Consider the following 26,180-nt stretch of genomic DNA (forward strand, 5'->3'; position numbering starts at 1 on the left):
ATCAAAGCAGGTGGCACGAGGATGGGTGGAGTTCGCAGTCACCGCCTCTCGCACGAGCGGGAACAACGTGACTGCAACTACACGCAGTAAACGAGATTAGTTCCACGCTAAAATCATAACATACGGTCGCACTATGAACATTAAATATCCAGGACTGACTACTTCGAGGAGCTAATTCTCCAACAGGAGAAGTTCTCTATCTCGTGACAAAGATCATGTTTATGTGATCGCTGTTGCTTTTATTATTGCACTATTGCAGTACAGATACGCCGAAAGTGTTGTACACTGTTCACAGGTTACACTCGTTACGTGTGTTTTAACCACTTGCATTTGCACTTAGATGCCAAGTAGTGAAACAACGTACGCGAACACAACTGATGATTTGAGAACCATGACTATGTCAGCATTGCATATGTTCACATATATTATTTCAAGCAAATGTTTAGTTTTTTTTGACAAATAACACATCACTTATGACTACGTGAATGTGATGGTCATAGCCGGCCGGTGTGGCCGAGCGGTTCTAGGCGCTTCAGTCTGGAACCGCGCGACCGCTACGGTCGCAGGTTCGAATCCTGCCTCGGGCATGGATGTGTGTGATGTCCTTTAGGTTAGTTAGGTTTAAGTAGTTCTAAGTTCTAGGGGACTGATGACCTCACATGTAAGTCCCATAGTGCTCAGAGCCATTTCAACCATTTTTTTTATGGTCATAACAGTTTGTCACAGGGTGCTTCTGTTATCTTTTAAATTCGTTAAACTTCAAACATCGACTGTACGTAAGTGCAGACCTTTACAGCTGAAGGACGTCGATGGGTAATAGAGCAGACACATCTCCGTATTTTAAAATACTTACACTGTAAGAGCTATATTCTTTATCTTGACGGTGCTCCTTTACGAAACTAGAGAACTTAGGAATTTTCCACTCCCATATAACAAAAATTTTGTCGTCTCATATATATAATTTTGTCGTGTCATATATATTTCTTAAAAAGAGAAAATAGCGCCTTAAATATTTCTACAGAGACCTGGCCTACTCAACAACATGATTTTGTTGGACATAAATTGATGCAGCTAACCTTTCTACGACAACGTAGATATCGACAAAATGTTGAGCACCAAATCGGACAGCGTGGAAGAGATGAGCGGCGACGCTTGTAGGACTATTTCTTCTTGTCTTTTTAGCTGGACTTCGCGATTGCGGCGTAAAAATAGATCTCGAGAAGGAGAACCTCGCAACGCATCGGAGACAGACCGCAGAACTTGCGGACGGCTGCCTTCCATCACACAGAAAGAGCGTTCTGTGAGATGATACATCCAGCCGCGCTCCTGTGCTTTCTCGACAGAGCGTCGAACTGTTTACGTTCCCCCTACAGGTTCGACGCAAATCATTGGACGACATAGCTCGTTCTGCAATAGGGAGTATAAAAGTATAAAAGAAGAAATCGAATTTTGAAGTGTGTTTCGCAATACTCATCACCTGCATCCATTTTCGAATTAGTAGTTCATCTGTTTGACGATAAATATGTTCAATCCCTCCCCACTACCCCCTCCTCGATCAAATCAGAGTGAAAATTACTACACACCATGAGCTACACAAAGAGTAAGGCCAAAACAAACAAGCATAATAGTTTAACAGTTGGGAGGGAACTAGAGTTAAATGAAAACTGCAAAGAGTGATCTATTTCTTTTAAGAGAGAGATGTTACAGATAATATAAATTCACATCTACATCTACATATATACTAAGCAAGCCATCGTACGGTGCGTGGCGGAAGGTACGTTGTACCACTAATAGTCATTTTCTTTCTTCTTCCACTCGCGAACAGGGCGAGGGGAGAACAACTGTCTATGTGTCTCCGTACGAGCCCTAAATTTCTCATACCTTATCTTCGTGGTCCTTAGACGAAATATATGTTGGCGGTAGTAGAATCGTTCTGGAGACAGTTTCACACGCCGGTTCTCAAAAGTTTCTCACTACTGTTCTCGAAAAGAACGTGGCCTTCCCACCAGGGATTCCCATCTGAGTTCCAGTAAGCATCTCTGCAGTACTTGTGTACTGATCCAACCTATCGGAAGCAAATCTAGCATCCCGCTTCTGAATTTCTGCGACGTCTTTCATTAATCCGACCTGGTGGGGATCCTAATACCAGAGCGACACCCAAGAATGTGCTGCTCTAGTGTTCTATATGTGGTCTCCTTTATATATGAGCTACACTTTTCTGAAATTTTTGCAATTAACCGAAGTCGACCATTCGCCTTCCCTATTACGATCCTGATGTGCTCGTTCCATTTCATATCTCTTTGCAACGTCACGCAAAGATATTTAATCGACTTGACTGTGTCAACCAGCAGACTGCAAACGCTGCATTGGAACATCACGGGATCCTTTTTCCTACTCAACTGCATTAACTTATATTTTTCTACATTCATTACACCAACTGAAAATTTTGTTTAAGTCATCCTGTGTCCTCCCACAGTCGCCCACCGACGACACTGTCCCGTAGTCCGCCCCCGATAGCTGAGTGGTCAGCGCTACAGACTGTCCCTAAGGGCCCGGGTTCGATTCCCGGCTTGGCCGGAGATTTTCTCCGTTCAGGGACTGGGTGTTGTGTTGTCCTAGTCATTATCAGTTCATCCCCATCGACGCGCAAGTCGCCGAAGTGGCGTCAAATCGAAAGACTTGCACCTGGCGAACGCATCATTTCATCCCCATCGACGCGCAAGTCGCCGAAGTGGCGTCGAGTCGAAAGACGTGCACCTGGCGAACGGTCTACCCGACGGGAGGCCCTAGTCACACGACACTGTCCCGTAGGCCACAGCATCATCAGCAAACTGCCGCAGATTGCTATTCACCCAGTCCGTCTATCATTTATGTACATGGAGACTAACAGCGGTCCTATCACTCTTTCCTGGGGCACTCCTGACGACACACTTGTCTCTAATGAACACTCGCCATCGAGGAGAACGTATTGGTTTCTAGCCAGTCACATATCACGGTGAACTATTCCGTGTGCTCATACCTTCGTTAACAGCCTGCAATGGGGCACAGTGTGAAACGCTTTTCGGAAATTTTGGAATATAGAATCTGCCTCTTGTCCTTCACCCATGGTTCGCAGAATATCATATGAGGAAAGTTTCACGCTAGCGAAGCTTTCTAAAACCGTGCTTTACAGCAAACTCCATTGTTTAAGACTAACACCAATCTCAAAAATACTTCACGATTTAAGAACTAATGAAGTTAGTGAAGAGGTTATCACAGAACAACGCTACACAGTTTATAGGTAAGGTTGTCATCAACCCCAAGGTTGTTATGAACACCAAACTGCGTTAGTACGTATGGTCTTAGAGAAGCTGGAATGCCGACCTTAGAGCTGGCTTAGCCAGCCAACCTACAGTTTAACGTGGCCTCAGAGCCGCGTTGCAAGTCAGATTACATCCGTCATTAATTTCAGACACCTACACATCAGCATAGCTCCGTGCCCTGAGAGATTTAACAGAAAAATAGTTTTTGCGCACACCCTAACATCACAACCACGTAGTGGACACTTCCTTGCGTATACTATTATTAGTCATCAGCTGGTACCGGCTGTAGTTGCTATTACAAGTTGCTACCGTGTGCCTGCTTTGAAAAACTGCTGCAGTAAAAACATTTGAGTTATAAACAAAGTGTATACAAACGAGTCCCAATCGCCTGGGGCGCAGACGAGCTGCATCGACGAGGTAATTCGTGCCCCCATTCCAAAATAAGAAATAATGAAGCACGTAACAGACATTAGACACGCGAGAGCCTCGGTTTCCAAGAGGGACGGTAATAAGAACAAGATGATAACTATGGTACACATTATGGCTCCCAAAAAAGTCTCGGCAGAGCCTCTCTGAGAGAGGTAACAGCCCATCACGAAGCGCTGCGGCAAGCGCCTGAGGAACGCCAATAAAAATATTGTGTTACTGCTCGAGTCATCTGGGGCGAATAACGTCAACGAGGAAGGTACTGTCATTAGCTGACGACTCGACACCAGAGTCGATATTTTTAAACGAAATTCCTCAAAGCATCCTGAATTATATTAGCATTTTAAGAGATGATTACGACGTACAGTAGTAGAGTGAAGTGTGTAAAACCCCATCTGTCTGAAGAAAATGGTATCAACGTTAACTATACCCGTAGTATAATAAATTTAACAAATTTCGTGTTGTTTGTGAGAAACTGGGTAACAGCGATCACAGCAATTTTAGGACCCAGACAGAACAATTACAACAATTATTGACTTCGAACAAACAGTGCTTCATTGGTGACCGAACAACCATCAATAGGAACTTTATCAGTGGTACATGAAATACAAATAGCCAACAGAACAGTTTAAGAAGTACTGACAAATAATTTGCTGTGCTTCTAGAATCTACATTCTACACAGTTCGTCTCTCGCATAGTGTTTAGTCGATGGCATAGTGTTTAGTCGATGGTTACCGCAGTAATGAGACAACACCAGTTCTATTTCGATCTGATCTGCAGTAATATAGGGCGGCTGAAGTTGAACGCCTCACTGATAGCGAGGTCATCAGAAACGAAACGTACAGATGGGAAACCATACGCGAAGGAAATAGCCACCGCCGTATCGGTGAATCGTCCCTGTATGAGATAGAATTCATTTAGGAATCTACTTTTGGGCTGACGACAAAAAACTGCTATAAATATGTGGGCGGATTTAGTGAATGATTACTCAATATCAATTAAATGGATCAGTGTGGACTGTGTGGGGAAAAATGAAAGGGAACTTGTTGCTCTAATTGTTCGTTGACAAACGTGTGTTCACTTTGTTGACATAAGTAAATTCACCATAACTGAGCACCGTCTCATTTTTTACACGGTTCTCGTGAGGCTCACAGGGTGAAAAGAAGTTCTATTCCTTCGTCAGTACATTTCACCTGATCTGATCCTGCTAGTTTTTTATTCTTACCGTCACGTAAGCTATCACAGGTTACTTGCAGCGAGCATATATGAATTCTTGCCAAGAATCGTTACTACGGCTGTTCTTGCCCGAACTACTTCAGGACCGCATGAATGGATGCACTGTACTTACTCCGCATGATCCCTCCGTATATCAGATACGGCCAAACTTCCATAAAGTACAAGAAATTACATTCCGAGAAAATTTTCACGAAACAAACATCGGCGCTGCAGAAGCAGCTGTGGAAAATTTTTAAACAGAACATCTATGGAACAGTCTACAGTTTGGAACCACTGCACATTATCCTTTATATCCAAACAAGGATAATAAACGCACGGACACGGAAAATTAAGCGTTTATCCTCCGCTTCCTTCGGATTTGACTTGTCCCGCTTCGTTTAGGAAACCTATCGCTAAACGATTCTTCGGGATCTATCTCAGCATACAGAAAAACAGGAGTGAATGAAGGTTTTGTTCCATGTTCATTGTCGCTTACTGACAGCTTTAAATGTCGCTCGTTCTCTACCATTTCACTACTCTCAATAGCTAACACTAGGCTAACTGATTCTATCAGTACGATTCTCTTGAATGTAATAGCAAGGAACTCAATTAAATGTTTCCGGAAGAAAAGTTTGAATGGCAATGGCAAGTTTTCTCAATGATGCACGCAGAAAATATCCAACGGTGGAAATAAATCACTCAATTTAAATTCATTGTTACAATTATTTTGAATTGAATTTTCGTAAAAATAATATTTTCATACTTCTGCCAAGAGAGAAAATGAAATAGATAAACGAGCAAACTGAGCTATAGAAGATGAGAATGTAGTTTTTACTCGGAAGGCTCTGGAAATAGCAAAGAAATATAAATAAATAGTGATGGCGTGTTCCTTTGCAGGATGTCCGACGAGTCACCAGTTCCCTCTTGACTTTGTAAAACTGGGGGAATAAACAGTTGCTTTACAGCCATCGCTACTTTGAAGCTGATAATGCACGATCACATTACAAAATATTAGAAAATAAAACTATTTAGTCGGATATGTGTGACTGAACTATCTGATGACGTAGAGCAGCGAGATGTAGCCTATCGTGCTTTGTTCGTACCGTTTTTAAATTCTGTGCATCCGCTCTAGCTGTTATTTTTTGATGAATGTGCGATATTTCGCAGTTCACACAGTAGAGCTGCGCTCTTCTGCTCTAAAGAAATAATTATGCGATAATTGGAAAGGTACTCGCCTTCTCATGCTATGATATGTGCCTGGATGTCGTCGCGAGATATGCGTACGAAGCATTTTTTTATAAAAAAATCGTACTCTAATAGAAATTCTTTTTGGACAAGTCGCACACGTGGTTAATATCTCAGCTAGAAGACAACACGGACGGCAGTGCATGCTCTACAAGGATCTCCCTCGCTGGTCGCAAGACTGTAAGAAGTTCTTGCGGTAGGGCGTCCATTCCTCAACCAGCGTGGCTGTCAGCTACTGGATGCAACTGGACGTGCTGCAATAAGAGTCCCCAATGTATCCCACACGTGGTCGATGCGATTTAAATAGGGGGACTACCAGACTACACAATTCGCTGAATATCCTCTCGTTCCAACAGCTCCTCTGCATGCGCTGTGCAATGCGGTTGCGCATTCTCATCCACAAAAATGAGGTCAGGGCCGAATGCACCCCATAAAAGACGTACATGGCGAAGGTGTACAGTGCCACAATAACACTGACGGGCGAGTGTACAGTGCTCGCACATTTGGAGGTCAGTATGACCATGCAACATTATACCTCCCCAAACAACAACACATGGAGTACGAAAACGATCATATTCGACAGTGCTCCTGGATGCATTACGGTACCTCCAGAAACAGTCCTCAGGCTGCGTCTGCTCTTTTCCGAGAACAGCACGTGAGTCCACTCATCGATGCCGGCCGAAGTGGCCGTGCGGTTAAAGGCGCTGCAGTCTGGAACCGCAAGACCGCTACGGTCGCAGGTTCGAATCCTGCCTCGGGCATGGATGTTTGTGATGTCCTTAGGTTAGTTAGGTTTAACTAGTTCTAAGTTCTAGGGGACTAATGACCTCAGCAGTTGAGTCCCATAGTGCTCAGAGCCATTTGAACCATTTGAACCACTCATCGATAGTCAGGTCCATCTGTTCTTAGCACCTTCGCAGACAGTTCCGCCGATGTGCGGTTGTCAACGAAATAGGACATGTCGGTTGGCAAAGAGACTACACCCATGCAGTCGCTGTGGCTCAGCGGAGCCTGCGATTGCATGCCTTGCAGTCATGTTAAATGTGATTGTTATTGCTCCCGTCGTCTGACGCGGGTCCCTTCTTACCCGTGGCGCAAAGTGGCAGTCACCTGTTGATTTAGCTGAACTCCTCTCCTTCGGGTAGCAGTTGCTACGTTTCGGAACGCTACCAGTGCACGTGAAACAACGCTGTGAGCTACGTCAAACTTCTGGCCTACATCCGCACAGTTCGTCCTACTTACAGTTCCCGGATGTGTCTTCCCTGTATGAAGACAAAAATGGCTCTGAGCACTATGGGACTTAACTTCTGAGGTCATCAGTCCCCTAGAACTTAGAACTATTTAAACCTAACTAACCTAAGGACATTGCACACATCCATGCCCGAGGCAGGATTCGAACCTGCTAACGTAGCGGTCGCGCGGTTCCAGACCGTAGCACCTAGAAACGCTGGGTCACGCCGACCGGCTCCTGTATGAAGACATCCAAATGTTGTCTCTAGCTATGTTGTAATGAAGAATAGCATCACAGTGCACCATAACTGCTCGCTGATTGCCACACATTGTCTTTTCACGTTCCTTCAACTGCCGCGAGTTGCCGGGCCAGCTCTATTTGACGCTACAGTCACACTCACCTCACGCCATGTGGCGTCCAGTTTTCTGTGCACGACTGGAAGATTTCTTGCAACATGCTACAGCACTTTCATTCAATTCCACTGAGTTGTCAATATAATAAGTTAGTTTACCCATATCGCTCTTCTTTTGCAGTGCAATGTGCCATACACTATTTTGATCCAGGAGTACGGGAACTTCTTGTAGACCTTGCACAACGTTTGAACCTTGAAATATGGATATATCACTGGCTTAAGAGACTCCTCATACGAGTCTTCGTTAACAATCGACTAGATAAATAGCAACTTAATTCTACTTAATACTAAGCACGAATAGGTTTACAAAGTTCAGAATAAGTTGCTGCGTTGACATATGCATGTTCATTTCTCCTTAAGCTACAGCTAGAATCAAATGTCAGCAAGCCGGAGGCAATATTTAGCTTGAGTCCGGCGCTGTTACGTATTGCCGCCCAGAGCAGAGACCTCTGCGGGCTGGGCTTAACTGATGGGCAGCGCCACGTTTTGGCGTTCCCAGCTCTGAGCGGCTTGTTTTACTTGCCTGCACAGCTGCTCCACCGTCGCACCGTAAAACTGTAGCTCCACCGCCACAGCGCGAAACAACTTACCGACCCCAGCGATTCTTCAGCGAGGAAAATGCTGGCAAGAAACTAAAACAATTGCCTGAACTTAACACTTCGCATCGGTAACTGAACGTTAGGCGCAAACGTTTGTTTTCCGTACGCTTCCTTCGACAGGCTCGCAAATGGATTACAGCTGCACCTCTTTTCAAAGTGCAATAAAACGCAAATGATGCACTTTTAGTTTCACAAAATCATTTGCATATTTTCATGTGGTCAAATTTAAGCAATGCTTCGCTTCTCTGACATTAGTTTTCAGTGCAAATACTTAATATCCTTCGGAAAGGATGGGGGACCGACAATATCTGTGCATAAGAGCAGCTATCGCTAACCGTAAGATGTCCTGGCTATACCAGCAGGGGTGGCCGAGCGGTTCTAGGCGCTACAGTCTGGAACCGCTCGACCGCTACGGTCGCAGGTTCGAATCCTGCCTCGGGCATGGATGTGTGTGATGTCCTTAGATTAGTTAGGTTTAAATAGTTCTAAGTTCTAGGGGACTGATGACCTCAGAAGTTCCATAGTACTCCGAGCCATTTGAAAAATTTGTCCTGGCTATTTCGATTCTGCTTCCGATTCGCGATGCTGTTTACACCAACTATTTCTTCCTTCTGAGATGCAATTCGTCAAAAACAGACCCATATGATCCAAGTATGTTACCATCATAACATGAGAGGCTCTTCAAACTAATGCGACAAAACTTTGTAATGTGGAACGTTAAGTCTTACTAGATATTGTTTTTAGTGTTCCTAGATTTCTTTGTGCATCTGATGTGGAAATTTAAAAAACAGCATTGTTGTAAGCCTCCACTATTTCATGTAAATGAATTGGTTATCAACAACGCTGTTCATTAACTGCTGTCATAAATATTTTCATACAGAGCACGACCTCGTATTGTCCACTTATGTGAGAAGAGACAGTGCTCAAAACGTGTCAGGGTGTATAAATACATAATAAAAATTTTATCTGTTGTTGACTACAACATATCATTCCACAGCCCAGTACAAAGAGCACTGTGAACAGCGTACAAGTCCCGCAGTGTTGCCAAAAAATATCAGTATCAGTTTGAATCATGCCAGAACATGTAGTATGTAATGGATACTGACAAGCAGCTAGTGCAGTCACAGCCGTTTGTCGTGAAACTTGAAAACTATTTCGTTGTCCGCCGCGATTCTCCTTGTAACTAACATTCCAGATGACCCCGGGTTCTAAAAGCTTCCAATAGTGTTGTACCTTCCATTAGTGACGTTCTTTGCTTTTCGTGTAGCCAGCCAACGTTAAACTATACTAAAATGTGAATATAGAAAGTATGCGCGTGTATCTGAACGTTATGTACCTGAGACCCAATTAATACGTACAAACGTCACACTGACTGTACTCTCACAGTTAAGTACAGGGAGGCTATTTTAAAATGGTAGCATTAGTTCGTTTGGTGATCAATAACCACAGTATGTCATCTGTTCTGAGTTCCATTTTGTAAGAGATTGTGTTTCCTTCACCCCTCCCCACTCCATGGGGACCGATGACCATGGCAGTCTGGTCCCTTTAATCCCCCAAACCAACCAACCAACCCACTCCATGAAACACACACACCCTCTCGTTGTCGACAGTTTTTGTTTGTCTCTGCTCTTGTATAATGTGCCCACTAACTAAGACGACAGCGTACAGGAATACAATTACGAAAGGTGATGCAGTTAAAACAGATATTAAGTGAAATTCAATCATAGAAGATTACTTATTCGAGTTTTATTAACTCGCTTTATTTCCGCCTCTTGTCGCGCACGAGAAACTTCGAAATCGTCGTAGGTGAGGCAAAATCGTAGGCAGCGCACACAGGAACCACATACACTGTGGCAGCAGTACGTTGGAAGTAGAATTAGTTGAGGTATGTAGCTACGTCTATCTGTAGTCGAGATACTAAGCCATCACGATTGCCCCTGATACGAATCTCAGCTTTCTCTCGTGCGCGTATGATACTGAAGAAGAGGAAACACTTATAAAAGGAGAGTCGCTTTGAGATTTGTTCTTGCTTATGCTGCGCTAACTCAAGAAGTACACGACGTATTGTTTAACTACACCCCCCCCCCCTTTCCCAACCAGCATCACCCCCAGACACCAATTAATTCGTTTCGTTCGATACGAAATACAGAGAGACTCTGAATTATGATGTCCATCATGCACATTTGTTCTTAATTATGAGCGGAACGGTTCTGAAGGAAGGCTACGACTATATTTAGCTTCCGCTATTAGGCTCGTAACAGTTCCGGTCATAGCGGGAACTAAATCGATATCTGATAGGTCGTGGCACTTTGACTCCATCACTCACCACCGCGTACTTATTTGGGTGTAATGTGACACGTGGCGGACAAGGACTGTTTACCACGAGTATAATTCATGAGGGCTTTCCGTAAACTACACTTTTCAATGTTTTATTCATACACGTTCGTTGGCATGGGTGTATTTACAAGAGTCCTGTAAAAGAAGCACCGACACCAGTTATGTATCGCGTCTCCAAAATGCTTTCTACCAACTATATCAGTCGAAAGATTTCTTCCACAGATACACTTATGAAATGTGATCCCCGTTGTCTCTACATTCTACATTTCAAGTCATTCCTCTCACAGACAGCAACTGAAAATAATGAAGTAATCAGCTCAGTGCAGTGATGACGCGTGCCGTTAATCTGAGTGCTCGAAGATAACAAGTATATCATTTCGAGCATCATGTTACTTATCACGAGTAGCTATTTCAAACTGCTCCAGAAAAAGACCAACATGAGTAGCCTCACACCTAGCCTCAACAATACCTCGACATCAGTTTCACCCTGAGAATGGCACGAATCCATTCCAACGTATTACTAACTTTCTGAGAACAGATGATTTATTTTACATTACCCATAGTTGCCTTTGGCGGATTCTACACACCGTTCCAGACAAAAGCAGAGCTGTCAAATGGTTCAAATGGCTCTGAGCACTATGCGACTTAACTTCTGAGGTCATCAGTCGCCTAGAACTTAGAACTACTTAAACCTAACTAACCTAAGGACATCACACACATCCATGCCCGAGGCAGGATTCGAACCTGCGACCGTAGCGGTCACGCGGTTCCAGACTGAAGCGCCTTTAACCGCACGGCCACACCAGCCGGCGCAGAGCTGTCAAGAAAGGCACATACATAAGTGCTGTGACACTCACTAGCGATAAATGAAGAGAATAGAAGATGTTTACACATGCAGAAGAAACACAATTATTACTGCTTTCGTCATTAACTCACAGCCGAGAGGCCTGTAGTGCCATCTAACAAACTCTAGCCCTACTCAGCCGCTTATGCTTGCGCGCACTCGCGCTTATGTGTGTGTCTCTGTGGGCGGGTGGGGGTGGGGTGGGGGGGATGCGTGCTTGCGTACGTACGTGTGTTCTTTCCACACATTCGACTTTTCATCATCGAGCTACGAAAGTTAATTATCTACTTTTGGAATAAAATGAAATGTTCCGAACTTGTCGGATTTGGATGGTTTGGCTTATAATTTGTTCCGAACGCGTCAGTCTGAGTGCACTTGACTAGTCCATCCCTCGTGCATACAAATATCAGTTTCTGCCTAGTGTACATCGGGTTGACTATTTTTCGGCAACGATGTTGAAAGTTCGTCAAGTGGATGCAGGGGAACTACCAGAGAACTGAGCCACCAGTTTCGTTCACTTCAATTTATTCTTAGAAACGATTTCGGAACGGCAAACATTTCTGTAACCGCGGAAGGCGGCCTGATTTCAGACGCTTCCAACTGCTCGGAAGCCTATGAAATATGATCTACAACTTAACTAAAGCAATTACAGCTGTTTCTGCATCAGTTTTTGACAACTACGTAAAGTAGAACCCTGTCTCCACAATAGAAGACTGAAATTCTGTTCTGCCCAGGGCAAAAACATCAAGGTAAGGAAACATCTTGACTGTACGGTACGCTGTCTTCTCGCAGAATCGAATGATTGATTATGAGTACGTTCCACAAGCGCAGATGTCAGCAATGGTACTACATCTTTTTTCCTTGTATCGAAGAGATGAAATAGTTGGCATATGACCAACACTAGATGGGAGTGACGCATGGTAGTTTTACCATTGCAATGTGACTGCGCAACCACCGCGCCATTTGCAAGACCCTGTTGAGCACCGCACTACATTCCACTGTCCGACAGTCACGATAAATCTTCTAGAATGAAACTTTCAAGGTAAATCTTACTCCCTCACCCACTGTCCTGCAATCAAAATTCTCACAAAGGAAAAATATATACTGGTATATTCAAATGTCAAGGCGACAGTTATGTGCGTTTTTTAAAGACATTTCGAAAATAAAACTACTATGTATGAACGGTAGCATCGCTGCCGTATTTTGCCACGAATTTAGTGACTTTAACGAATCGAAAACCATTTTCTTTGGTTCAGTTTTTTCGGCACAGTGGTCCATGTAAACTGTCCTTAGTGTACTGAACGGTTACGAGTTAAGGTCCGATGTGTCCACGTTTAAGAGTGCAAGAGGATACAGTAGTTTAGGTCTAAAATCTAATTAGTAAATATTTGTGATTACAAGAGCAATTACATCTTAGTGTACACATCTTCTTGTTTACGATGCACTGCTTATCGTTTCCGGAACAAAGAAAGGCAACGGCGATCTCAGTTATTAAAGCTTTCGTCTAGTAGTTTTCGCTCGGACTATTTAATCGAGTGTAATGACAAAGACGCACCCTTCTGGTGTTTCTCCTGTTGCAACATCCGATACGACGAACATCTAAGCACTTTCCGTCGAGATGATTCGGAAGTGCCGACCAAAAAGGCAAATATTCGATTTATTTTTTTATTAATAAAGCGCTTACGTTCAGGTACAGCCAACGTAGAAAGGCAACATTAGAACGGAGGAACTGAAACGACTATAGTTCCATCTAAGACGCTCAGCAGTAACATGAGTGACATTCACAAGACCTCTCTGGTATAAATAATTGTCCCTCGTCAATCTTCGAGCAATGTTGCATTTAACGGCACTTGAAATATACGAAGAAATTTTGCTAAGTTTTTATTTGATGTTTTTATAAGTTTTTTAGTTCATCACATATTCTTCTTATGCCCGCCCCGCATCGGCGCATGGTTATTAACAAATTTTGCACGGTTAATTTAATGGGGTGGCCGGATGCTCTCCCCCCTCCCCCGCCCCCCCCCCTCCCGAGACACAATATGTGTATTCCAACTATTTGCGAGTAGCGTTTTCATATGAAAGTGTGCGGTAATTTCCTAAATGTCTGCTAACCGTGTAACTGAGGCGGGACCTGGGTTCCAGCCCGGTATTCAGTTGGTGGGATGTGGGAAGCCGCCTAAAAGCGTCATCCAGGGTCGCCGACACACCGACCCTCGTCGTAAATCCGCCGGGTGCATTCGATCAGGGGCTGGCGTAGCTCCCTGTACCCGGAAGCGACGCTTTAACACACACGGCTATTTTTTTATATATTTTTTTAAGGTCACTTACATTGAAGTGAAATTTACACGTGTCTTTTATCTCGGTTCCTCTGACGAATGTCTAGAGAAGAGAGTTCTAATTACCAGTTCTGAGACACCCCCGTCATGAGCCTTCTACTGCCAAAATTTGACTAGCGAAGACTTCGCGTCGAGGCAGTATTCTGTATGTCAACACCGGTAAAGGAGTCGGCTTAACAGGTGCCCGATATGAGACGGTACGATTGGAAATCAAGATAGCGATGCTCTTGAATGAGACTTTCTGATAGCGAAGACAATTACTCTTCAAAGGCACTCGAGCACGACGTGGAGAGATTAGCCGCATTCCACAGCCAAAGTATTAAGACAGCACAGCGATCACCGCAAGAAATAATGCCACAGATGACGTCAAGCTACGATAGAATAAAATCAGTATGCTCTGATGGAGGTAAAAGTAGTTGTGATTGATAGGCATCATCAGGTGATCCCTATCTTTTGCTGTTGCTAACTATCACTTGCTTGTACGTGATCACTTTTGGTTAGGATTTCTTTCGTAATTGCGAGTGCTACCATTTTAAACTGTTTGTGCTTGCTACAACCATCTCTAATATTTAAATCTTCTGCCTAGATTCTTCCGATTACACTAAGAATACTGCGATACTTAATCATGAGAGCACTAATACACAAATTTATGCACATAGTGCAAATGGAAATGAAGTGCAGCTTGACACTGAAAGTAAAATAAAAAAAAAAGTGTGGAGTTCATCTGATAAAACTAAATTTTGTATTCAAGAGAAAAAAAAGGGACAGGAGGGCAAATAAATATACAGAACAGGTATAAGTTGATTTCGTCAATGTGATTGTTATGCAGTTGAAATGGAAACAGGTGAAGTATATGGGGAAGGCCTAAAGGGAATTCGGCTAGGTTTCCGGAGCTAAGTGCTACTATATGGCTACGTAAAGGTCACGCAGTCCCCATAAATTACAGGCCGGTGTTTTGAGAGAGCGGTGCTAGCGTCCGAGAGCGTCCCAGATACGTTCTATTAGGCCCAGATAGGCGAATTTGGTGCCTAGGCAACAAAATTAGTTCACTATTATGCTCCACAAATAACTGTAGTACTAATCTGGTCTTGTGACACCGATAGTTATCCTGCTGGAAGATGCCATTGCGGTCGGATAAGAAATCAGGCACGGAGGCATTCAGGTGGTCCGCAACAATTTTACGCAGTCCAGAGTTATCATGATTTCTTCGATTCATACCACGGGTCCCATGGAAGTGCTGGCGAATATTTCTCCTAGCATAATACTGCCACCACTATCTGTGTTCGTGTCGCGGTGAATATTTCGAACAGCTGTTCGCACTTATAACGGCGTATCCGGGCACGATCCTCGACATAATGTAACAAAAAACATTATTCATCAGACCAGACGACACGATCCGTTAATCCATGGTCCGATTTCGATGATCCCGTGCCCAGTGCAGTCGTATTTATGATTGAGCCAACATGAGAACACGTAAAGCTCGTCTTGCTGCGGAGTCCCATGTTCAACAATGTATACTGAAGGGGGGACTTCGAAACACTTGGGTACTCGGTCGCCAGATCTCGCAAAGATCGCTATCTACCTTGCTTTTCAGAACGGGCAAGCCTCCGACTTCCACCTGTTACGAGGCATGGATGTTCAACGCCTTGTAGCGTACTCGTAAGTCTCATCATCCTTCAACCACTTAGCCAGAAGCACACGATAGTAGCACGCGAACAGCCGATGAGCTTGGTCAGAACGGATGATAGTGATGTTTGGTTTGTGGGGCACTCAAATGCGCGGTCATCAGCGCCCGTACAAAGTCCCAAGTTTTACACAGTCCACCGCGCGCGATTAGCGGAGCGGTCTTAGGCGCTGCAGTCACGGACTGTGCGGCTGGTCCCGGCGGAGGTTCGAGTCCTCCCTCGGGCATGGGTGTGTGTGTTTGTCCTTAGGATAATTTAGGTTAAGTAGTGTGTAAGCTTAGGGACTGATGACCTTGGCAGTTAAGTCCCATAAGATTTCACACACTTTTTTTTTTTTTTTTTTTTACACAGTCCAATGTTTTTACATAGTCCAATCGAGCCACTGTCACGAATGATGACGATGAAGATGAAATGATGAGGACAACACAAACACCCAGTCCCCGGGCGGAGAAAATCCACAACCCGGCCGGGAATCGATCTCGGGACCCAGTGATCCAGAGGCAGCAAAGCTAGCCACTAGACCACGAGCTGCGGGCAGTCAGTAAGGAGATAACCCAACCCCGGTGCCGGGATAACTGCCTGCCCTTTGTGAAAGTCGCTTACGTCCAAGAATTTCCCAATTTACTATTTCCCCATTAGTCTCTGCTTCGCTTATATACTTTCCTCACCGCTTAAAGTACCCGCAAAGCTATTAAGTGACAATCAATCTCGCAGTGGTCATCAGTGAATGTTGAGCATTGCGTTTTGCTTGAAAATAATCTCACTACGCTTCCATTTCAGATTAAGAGGCAATTGTGTATTGTGTATTGAACTGGGGACCTAGAAACGACGGAGAGGCTTCGTCCCAGCCGTAGCCCTCAGTGGTTCACAACCCCACAACAGGCCACAGCAGTCCACCCACCTCACCGCCGCCCCACACCAAACCCTGGGTTATTGCGCGGTTCGGCCCCCACTGAACCGCCAGGAACGTGTCATACCATACGAGAGTAACCCCAATGTTTGCGTGGTAAAGTAATTATGGTGTACGCGTACGTGGAGACAGTGTTTGTCCAGCAATCGCGGTCATAGTGTAACTGAGGTGGAATAAGGGGAACCAGCCCGCACGGTTAGCATATATATATATATATATATATATATATATATATATATATATATATATATATATATGTATATATATATATATACTAGATTTGCGTGTTTAATTGCTGCTACAGATATTACGCCCAACAAAACGTATTTCAGAGAGTAGAAATTGCACACACATCGTCGTTGCAAACGTATAAATTCCGGGCCAGGCGGCGTCGCACTGATTGTGAGTGGCAACTGTCACGTCGGATGCTGCCGCTATCCCACATGCCTCAGTCAGCGAGTGAGCGCGCGTCCTTTGGAACGCGGCCAACAGTGGCGTGACACACGCGTCATTACTCCGGGTTCGCGTGCAAGACATCAGCACTCGCCTGGCGATATGGGGGCAAAGGTCGCGTGCTACGCGGTCCTCATGATGTATCTCGCGGTACCAGTGCGAACGGCAGCCAGAAAGCAAACGTAGTGCCTTTTCTTCGTCATCGACCTCTGCCCGTTTGTTCGCTCACTGCTGACGAACTTTGGATTCTTTTAATAGGGACCGATGTTGGAAGTCCTAGGAGGAATACTCAATATTGGAGGAATGCTCATTATTCAGGGATATGACAGGAACGCTCATTTGAAGCAAATAATTACATATGGACACATGCCCTAATCCGAATGGCTTCTGAGACAGAGCACTTTAAATGTACCTCTGTTTTTGCGCTAGTGTGCGCCTGTGTGTCTTACCCACCAAACCTCTTTCAAATTTTATTCTAGCTCAACCTACCTCGGTGCTTTCAACTTCTTTTCCCGGAACGGCTTTCTGGCATAGGAAGAGGAGTGGACCCAATATTGAACCCTGTGGGACACTTATTGTGATTTAGATCCGGTCACTAACATTTTCTACCTTCCGAACATTGTTTAAATTTGTCTTTGTTAAATACGATTTTATCCATTTGTGCGTAAAGCCACCACTTCCATAAATAACAATATTTATTAAATGTGTTCTATTTCGGAAACCATACGGTAAAGGGCATACGTCCATAAGAAATTTTGCCTCAAATGAGCGTTTCTCTAATATCTCTGAATACTGACCATTCCTCCTGGGACACTCTGTACAACTACTGGTCTGACCTGCTCGTAAAATGTGACACGCATTGCGCTAGCTTGTGAAAAGGGGAAGTGGACACCACTGATAGAATACGCGCGGCGGATTAATGATCATGGGCTGCTAAACTAGCCAGTGTTAGTATGGCTTTCGACGGTTTCCCACTCTTGTTTACGCAAATACTGAGTTGGTCCTCCAACTTCCGCCTCAGATAATACGAGTATGATAGAAAAACAGTTTCAGTACGATAAAACGAGTAACAAAAGTTTATATTATACGCAGACAGACTGCGCACATGGCTTCCCTCACCTACATTGCCCTGACGAGTGTGGCATCAGAATGTGCATCTGACAAACGCTAAGGGAAAGAAAGCACAAAAGCAAGTCGTCCAATACCTAAAACAAGAGCCGCCAGCACACAGTAATCACGATGTAGAAAACGCAGATCCTTTGTTGAATGAAACCAGAGAGTGATTTAATGCAAATAAACCAAAAATACGTTAAAACAAAACACAGCCGCGCGGTGTAACCGCGCGGCGCCTTGTCACGGCTCGCGAGGCTCCCCCCGTCGGAGGTTCGAGTCCTCCCTGGGGCATGGGTGTGTGTGTCATCCTTAGCGTAATTTAGTTTAAATTAGATTAAGTAGTTTGTAAGCCTAGGGGCCGATGACCTCAGCAGTTTGGTCCCATAGGAACTTACCACAAATTTCCAAATTCTACCATCAATCAGAATCAGGACGGTCTAGACAGGCCACAAAGTCGACTGACCAAGACACGAAATAGTGTCTCAGTGATGGCCGTGATAATGTTCAGTCCCTACCAGTGGAACTGTTTAATGCAAAAGGCTTTAAAAAACACCCATTATACTCCATAAAAAAATAGTGACAGAACAATGATACCTAGTTTGTACCTCAATGTTAAAACGGTAGCAACAACTTTTACAGGAGCACAGCGTCTTCGGGCAGCCTGGCCCGAGCCGACTAACATACTCGAAGGGTAACTTTCACTTCTGCTGGCATGTCTGCAGGTAGCGATGCCTTCCAATTCATCTATTGCAATTTTCAGCATTCATACGACAATTCAAACAGCAGTTCCTATTTCTTTTTTCATTTTTTAAGAAGTCTCGCAACACTCTTTAACAGTCCACCGAGAATACTGCACATCAACAGAGAGTCAAGGAAAAGTCTAACCCCAAAACGAACCTAGTAGGCTGCGGCCACAACTTTCAGCATGCACGGTATATCTTCCCTCCGCTATCAACCTCAAAACGTAAAAACCTTTGCCCTAATCGCAGTCCCAAAGAGATAATTCCTCCTCCGAATCTTTGTCTCAACAGGTTCATAAATTGGGTTTCGTTTGTGTGCTTACTGACGAGCTGTAAGAGACTTTCCCACGAGTGGTGCGTTTTGCTATACCAGAAGGAGATAAGTGGTCTTATTTTTGGATAAGGCTTCTAATAACAATCCGAGAATAAGCCCAGAGCAGGGTATGGGACGAAGAATAGAGCAAACTTTTCCGGATGGCCATAGGTCGCAAATACAGCACGCTGGCGCTATGGCCGTAAACGATAGTTAATCAGCGACGAATTCGCGGAAGTGTGTGCATTTGAACTACCAGGGAAAAGTTAATACTTGCTATCTAAAAGACTACAGTTACTAGTTAACTAAGATGAAGATGAAGCCAAAGCTACACAACCTTCCATTTCCTATCCATAGCTGGTTATATTAGATGTAAATTTGCTCTGATGTCTAGTGAATACAATTTGACTATTAAATCAACTACGCAAAGCCGTTCATTTGTTAAGAGAATAAGGGCAAAATTATTAATAATTAAATCTACAGAAGGCATGCTTTAATTGTTGATAATGTACAGAGAGTATGTGCGAACTTTTATTCCTATTTACAGCATATAGTTACTGGAAAATTTTGCTTATTAACACTTAATTCTTTCTGCAACCTTTGTGCAGCAGATAGAAGTGCAGTATGTTTCACATGAAAAACTTAACCCCTGCCTAAGGAGTCTCTACTCCAAACATCCTTAAAAAAGAATAAGGGCTGTTCCGTTCGAGCAGACAATAATATAAAACTCAGATAGAGCCACAAGTAGTTTTTTGGGATACTGTTTTTTTACATAAAGCTACACATCAGAATCTGTTATGGATACCTTTCTGTTTTTCAAAAATTATTTCCATCACATCTGTATACATACGTTTATTTTACGATGAACACAGCGCCTAAATTTATGTCAACAGATATTAAAAAAAACAAAAAATGTTTATACTTACGATTAACATGGTTGATATAATATGATCCTATCTGTGGATCATACGCCTCCTCCCAGCCAAGAGGTAGTTCGTTCCCGATGCAGTCCGCGAAAGTCTGTGGCTTCGTATACCTGCAAGTCAAACAAAACAAATTACGGTATACACATTTTGACTGTGCAAAGCTTTATAAAGATGTCTAAAAATAACAGAAGCACGTAAAAATGAATTTTAGCGCACATTCTGAAACTGTTTTCGACCGTGGGCATTACTAGACGATATTACAAACATGAGTGAAATGAAGCTTCCCCCTGATGAAAGTTCTGATGCAACAGTATTTTTTCTTGTGATGCAAACAAGTTATCTTCTGCATGTGAGCCACTGTCCTAGAAGAGATACGGTCATTGGGTCCGCAAATTCTCGGTCTCTGGCATGTGACTAAGAAATCTGCGCCAAGAATCAGTATTATCTCAGATGCAAACATATAAAACACAGAGTTATCTTACGCTTATGACCCAGTATTTTGCTTTGCGTCTGTTGTTATTTTGCTCACATTTACTTAGAAACAAACAGACAGAAACAGTCTCTGTTTCCCCGTTCCACAGGCAAGGGCATAATTTCTTAAAATGTCAAAAGGCGATGCATGTCACACGCATATGCTGAGAAGCCCTAAAAACGACGCAAGGAACTGAAATGCATCAGTTTTCCATAAGCGCAGAGGAGGAAATGAAAGAAAGCACTCATCCCGCAATTTAGGAAAAATTAAATAGGGTCATAAGCAAAATATAATAGCAAACTGAGTCCAACCAAGTTTATTTTATCCTTTATGGCAGACGACCACAAGTGTGCATAAACTGTAAAGTTGTCTCTGTCGATGCATGAAACATACACAGTAGAAAATAAAAACTTTTTAAGATTAATTGTAAAAAGACGTGTAAACTCGACTGTAGGTGTGGGCTAACGTCCCACACTTTAGGAGGCAAAGTAAGATCACGTCTCTCGTTAGACGAAAATGCCCACATTCCTGAATCAGAGAACACAGCGATAAAGTTACTGCCTTATCTCCGACATTCCAGAGATAACTCTTGGCTGGCGAGAGCTTCCTACATTCTCAACAACACGTACAGTCTGTGTGCGTGACACACACAGATGAGACAACACACGAAACTACTAACGAAGGACGACTCACACTATGCTATCAGAAATAATTTCATTAATCTGTGTGTGACATTACGTCAAGTGCTAAACGGGCTGGCTGAGAAAACGAACAGCGGAACTCCGTGGTACAGGTTACTACCGAGAACTACAGAAAAGTCTATGTACACGAATAGCTTTGATTTGTTTTGCTTCGGTTATAATAACCACACTATTTCTTTCTTTCTCTTCTCCTTCTTATTGTAGAAAATTGGCTGCGGCAAATATAATCGATATAAAAGTAGTAGAGAACGGCACTAATAGTATTATACAGTTCTTTTTTTCTTTTTCTTTTTTTTTTAAGTAGGGTATACAACGTTTGCAATTCTTGGTAATGTGATAATTGTACAACCGCCACCTACAATTAAGATATTGAAACAAAGCAGACTCCGAATGTTGTAAAATAAGTGTATTTTCGGTTAATTCGGTTGAGGATTGGGCTAAAGCGGAATATTAGCAAATCGGCGCCACCACTGTCTGTCAAAAGTACGAGTGATTCAGCCACGGGCAACATGACGATTTGACGCCAGTTTTTTGTGCTTGGATTGTAAGCAGAGATTTCTGACTAAACCTATGTCGAACAACAGTGTGTCGGCCAAAGATCATCGTACGACAAAATGTTGTCCACGTAATGAGACTACAATGCAAAATAAAACACTTCCAGTTCTGCACACTGACAAGCATACAACTTATTCTGCTTTATTTTAATTTACGGCTTTATTTATATACTGATAAGCCAAAAATGTAAACCAACTGTTTAATAGCAAGGTGGGCAGCCTTCGGGTCTAATAAAGCAGCGATTCGGGGCAGCATGGATTAGACAACCCTTTGTAAGGTTTCCGAAGATATCTGGCACCAGAGGTCTACACAATTCCGGTACAATACGGGCCCGTGGTTCGTGGACGCGGAGATGGTGGCCAACAGCGTTCCAGAAGTGTTCCGTCGGGTTCAGACCAAGTGAATTTGGTGGCCAATACATTAAAGTGACTAAACTATCAGGCTCCTCAAGCACTGTTTCGAGCTGTCATTCAACTGGATGACGGCGTATCCGTACACGATCATTGGCCTGGAGTAACAAGAAACGAGTTTCATCCGGTCACGCGACGCGTTCCGTTGATCCACGGGCCAGTCTCGATGATCCCGCCCCACTGCAATCGCAAATGACGATATGTTGGGTCAACATGGGAAAACGCAGGGGTCGTTTGCTGCGTAGCCTCTTGTTCAACAATTTATGCTGAACCGTGTGCTAAGGAAAAAATTGTCTCCGCTGTCATTGTACTCTGTGGTCACATCTACCCTGCTCTACAGGGCGGGCAAGCCTACGACTTCCATGTTCTGTGATGAGGCGTGGATGTCCAACACCTTGTCGCATTCTCGTGGGTTCGCCGTCCTTCAACCACTTTCCACAAACACTCCCGACAGCAGCACGCGAACAGCTTCGCCGGTTCCGAGATGTTCGTTCCCAGGCTCCGGGCCTTAACGTCCTGCCCTCTGTCAAGGTCGCTTGCATCAGTGACTTACCCCAGTTGCGCCTCTCGTCGTCGCTAAAATAATTTCCCCTTCATGTATGCTGCGCTTATGGTCTTTCATTATCGCGTCATGTGCCCGCAACGACACGAGCCAGTATCCCATCCTGCGGTGGGCAGTGCCCATAATGTTCTTTCTGTCTTATCAGTGTGGCGCGAAACGACATCAAGAGATGCAGTACAGATCGGCAGATGCTGTATTACCCGAATCTTTAAGTACGTGTAATTCTTAAAATGAGGAGTCTCAAACACTGCAGAAGCCTCTTCAGCGAAGTTCACATCGTTCACTCAAACACGCCACTGCTGATGATACACTACGAAGGAACGCGGAAGTAGTTCTTAGTCATTCATTTAAGGACACCACCCTCACGATCGAAAGCGAAATATATCCTTTCATACTTTGTATCTGAAATAATGCATTGCCTCCGAGCACATACAGTATGTTGCTATTCAGAATCACAGAGAAACTTACTGCAAATGTGATAGGGTATTTCTCTCAATAGGGTATTAAATGCCAAGTTATCAGGATTTTTTCACGCAATTGTGTACAACAAATTTAATCGTAATTTTCATTGCCATTTACAGGAACAAAATGTAAGAGAGACCGCAAAATAATTAGCTTATATGAAGGAAGGAATTATTTTGGTTGTGGGGGCGTCTTCTTATGAAGCAATTTAATACTGCGCTCCCATGACGCTTCCCCGTTTTTAAGTACTATTTATTTATTCTCGTATAAGAAACATACATATTATACACAGTTATAACTATATTACTTTTGCCCAGAGTTGGCCACTTCCATTCCACATTCTGTTCCTTGATAAGTTCATCATCCGTGCAGAAGGCTGAACATAGCCGGTATTGAAGCATATGATGAACAGTCTGCCAACTCCAGATCTCACTCCACTGATGAACTTCCAAGTCGTACATTTCTCATCATAGCCAGCAGTTAGAATATTTCTGATATTCTTTTTCCTGCCAAGGGGAAGGTAGGCTGTCGCCCTCCATAGTTTCTTTCTTTCCTCGTTCGCAGCTATATCTCTTCGAACAGGGGGCGGCACTATTCCTGCGAAGTGGTAAAGCCGTTTGACTGGAGTGCGTTTCATGAACAGCGAGTAATTAATCCCTAATGACGTAATGCCTGTTGGCGGTCATCTCGGGATCTTCGGTCGACGTTCAGTGGCTTTTTCCGACGTTCCGCCACCGGGGAGAGTGACAAGCGTCGTCACAGATTAATCATTCGTTGTCAACAAAATCACAGAAAAAACACTAAACTAACGCCAATGATCGCGAGATGAGCCCTAAATTTTTGACCTCAATCACTTACAGACTGATCAAAACTTTTTTCATCGTGGCTGTTATGAATATCAGTTAAAACTACAAATTACAGTCAACAGTCACAGTTATTTCATGTCCACTTTGCGCTCTGGAGGGTTAAACCTCCATCGTCAGGTGGGTTTATGTCTATTAATGAGACATGCGTGTATTGTATGTAAGTCTTTTGGGTAACCTGCGGCATTGTCTGATAGCAGAAGACAAAACAACAGAAGACTGTTTTAGTCAAGGCTCAATATTATGTGGACGTTTTTGATTTCTATGAGTGAACGGTAAAATAAGTTTGAATATCTTTCAGTGGTCAACGCCCCTGCATTCGAAGAAGAAGGTCTCCATGACCTCACATCGTGCCACCATTTCGAGCCGGAGGGCAATCGTCAAAGCCGACATTGGAAACATCCCACATCTCCATCGCCAAGGAAATCCAAAGCTGTTCACACAAGTTCCGGTAAGTTCACGATGACTTCTTCGTCGACTGTAGAGGCCCTCTGCTCGTCGAGTTCCACGAACAATGCGCAGCGCCATGAAGACACTTTGCAGAAACTGCGACGCACCATAAAATAAAAACGCTCAGGAATGCTGTCGGACAGAATCACGCTGTTGCACGATAACGCGCATCCCACACTTCAGCGAGTTGGTTGGGAAACACTGCAACATCCTCTGTACAGCCCGAATCGTTCACCGCGTGATTTTCACAACTTTGTCGACTTAAAGAAAGACGTACGAGGACGTCAGTTTCAAACGGACGAGGAAACGCAAGAGTGCGTGCGGTAGTAGATCCGTCTCCAGCCGACCGCGTTCCACTAAGGAGAATTGACGGTATCGTCTTCCACTGAGATAAATGTCTTAACGCGTGTGGTGATTATTTTTGAATGGAACCATTCCATGGTCCCGTTGTGGTGAGTGCTCGGTTTTCATTTGATTGCCTCTCATAAAACAGTGTTTTGTTTTTCGTTTTCTGCTACCAGACCCTGTTACAGATTAACCAAAAATTGTATATACAATAGATACATGCCTTATTAATTGACATAAACCCACCAGATGACGGATGTTTAAGCCTTTTATACGTGTACTGGACATAAAATAACTTGCGACTGGTTACAGTAATCTGCCATTTCAATTGATGATAATTTTTTTTGCCAAACTGCCTTACAGTGTGGGAAGCAGACGACAGGCACGCAGGCGTTGTACGTTCAGAGACTGGAGTTGCCCATCCAGGTAGTGTTGAGATCACAGAATGACGAGCAGCTGGCAGGTAATTTAAAGAGCGTGCACGGCGGGCGGGTAGCGGAAGCTCGCGACACGACCAGTACAGCACGGCCCAGCTCTGCCCGCCGCATTACCGCGGCCAGTTGTTCAGCCGCCTGTGAAGGTCAGCGTGGGAGTCGCCGCTGCCGAGGACACAGTTTCGAAACCCTACGGCAGCCCCCATTCTTTGCCGGCACAACTCGCCTTAGGCGTCTCGCGAATCGTTGGGATTTCTCCGCCTGGCCTCGGAATCCTAACGCCCAGTGAAGCGAGCCATTGTTTTTGACAATGCCTCTACCGGAGAAATCCTCGGAAAACTGTCAGCTTGACCAATCGAGAATCCAAATTAGCTGGTACACAAGTGGATGTATCGGTGAATTTCACTCTGATCAGAAAATCGTTGTAAGTTGTGAATGGTTTGTAGGTAGTAACACCTTTATGCTCACAAGGAAAGATTTACTTACGACGCCACGTTTGCTCGTATGTGTAGATGACCGCAAAGCTCGAGTTTGCGCACCGGAGAGTTAACCAAATAGATTCTACCCTATCCAACTGTTTCACGCTTCGTTTATAACCACGTTCACCAAACTTTAAGATGTCACCGTGACAGTTGGCGCAATGATCAAGGCACTGGGCTCACGTTCGTTAGCAGCGGGTTTAAAGTCCTCGTCCGCCTTTCTAGATTAGAGTTTTCCGTGGTTTTCTAGAATCTCTAAGGCGAATGCCGGTATACTTCCTTAGAATAACAATGCTGCCTATATCCTTCCCCATCCTTGTTCAGTACAAAATTTGGCTCCGTTTCTAATGTACTCCACA

General features: G+C 44.0%; 1 protein-coding gene across 1 annotated transcript in view; it reads right to left on the minus strand.

Moving 5' to 3' along the window:
- The window catches only part of LOC124621931 (protein kibra), a 203,782-nt gene that overhangs the window by 83,350 nt on the left and 94,252 nt on the right, over positions 1-26,180 (minus strand). The window contains exon 2 of the mRNA XM_047147438.1: positions 20,089-20,198. Coding sequence (XP_047003394.1) covers positions 20,089-20,198 — 110 coding nt within the window. The remainder of the gene's footprint in view (positions 1-20,088; positions 20,199-26,180) is intronic.

Source organism: Schistocerca americana, chromosome 7 (genome assembly GCF_021461395.2).
Source record: "Schistocerca americana isolate TAMUIC-IGC-003095 chromosome 7, iqSchAmer2.1, whole genome shotgun sequence".
Classification (NCBI taxonomy): domain Eukaryota; kingdom Metazoa; phylum Arthropoda; class Insecta; order Orthoptera; family Acrididae; genus Schistocerca; species Schistocerca americana.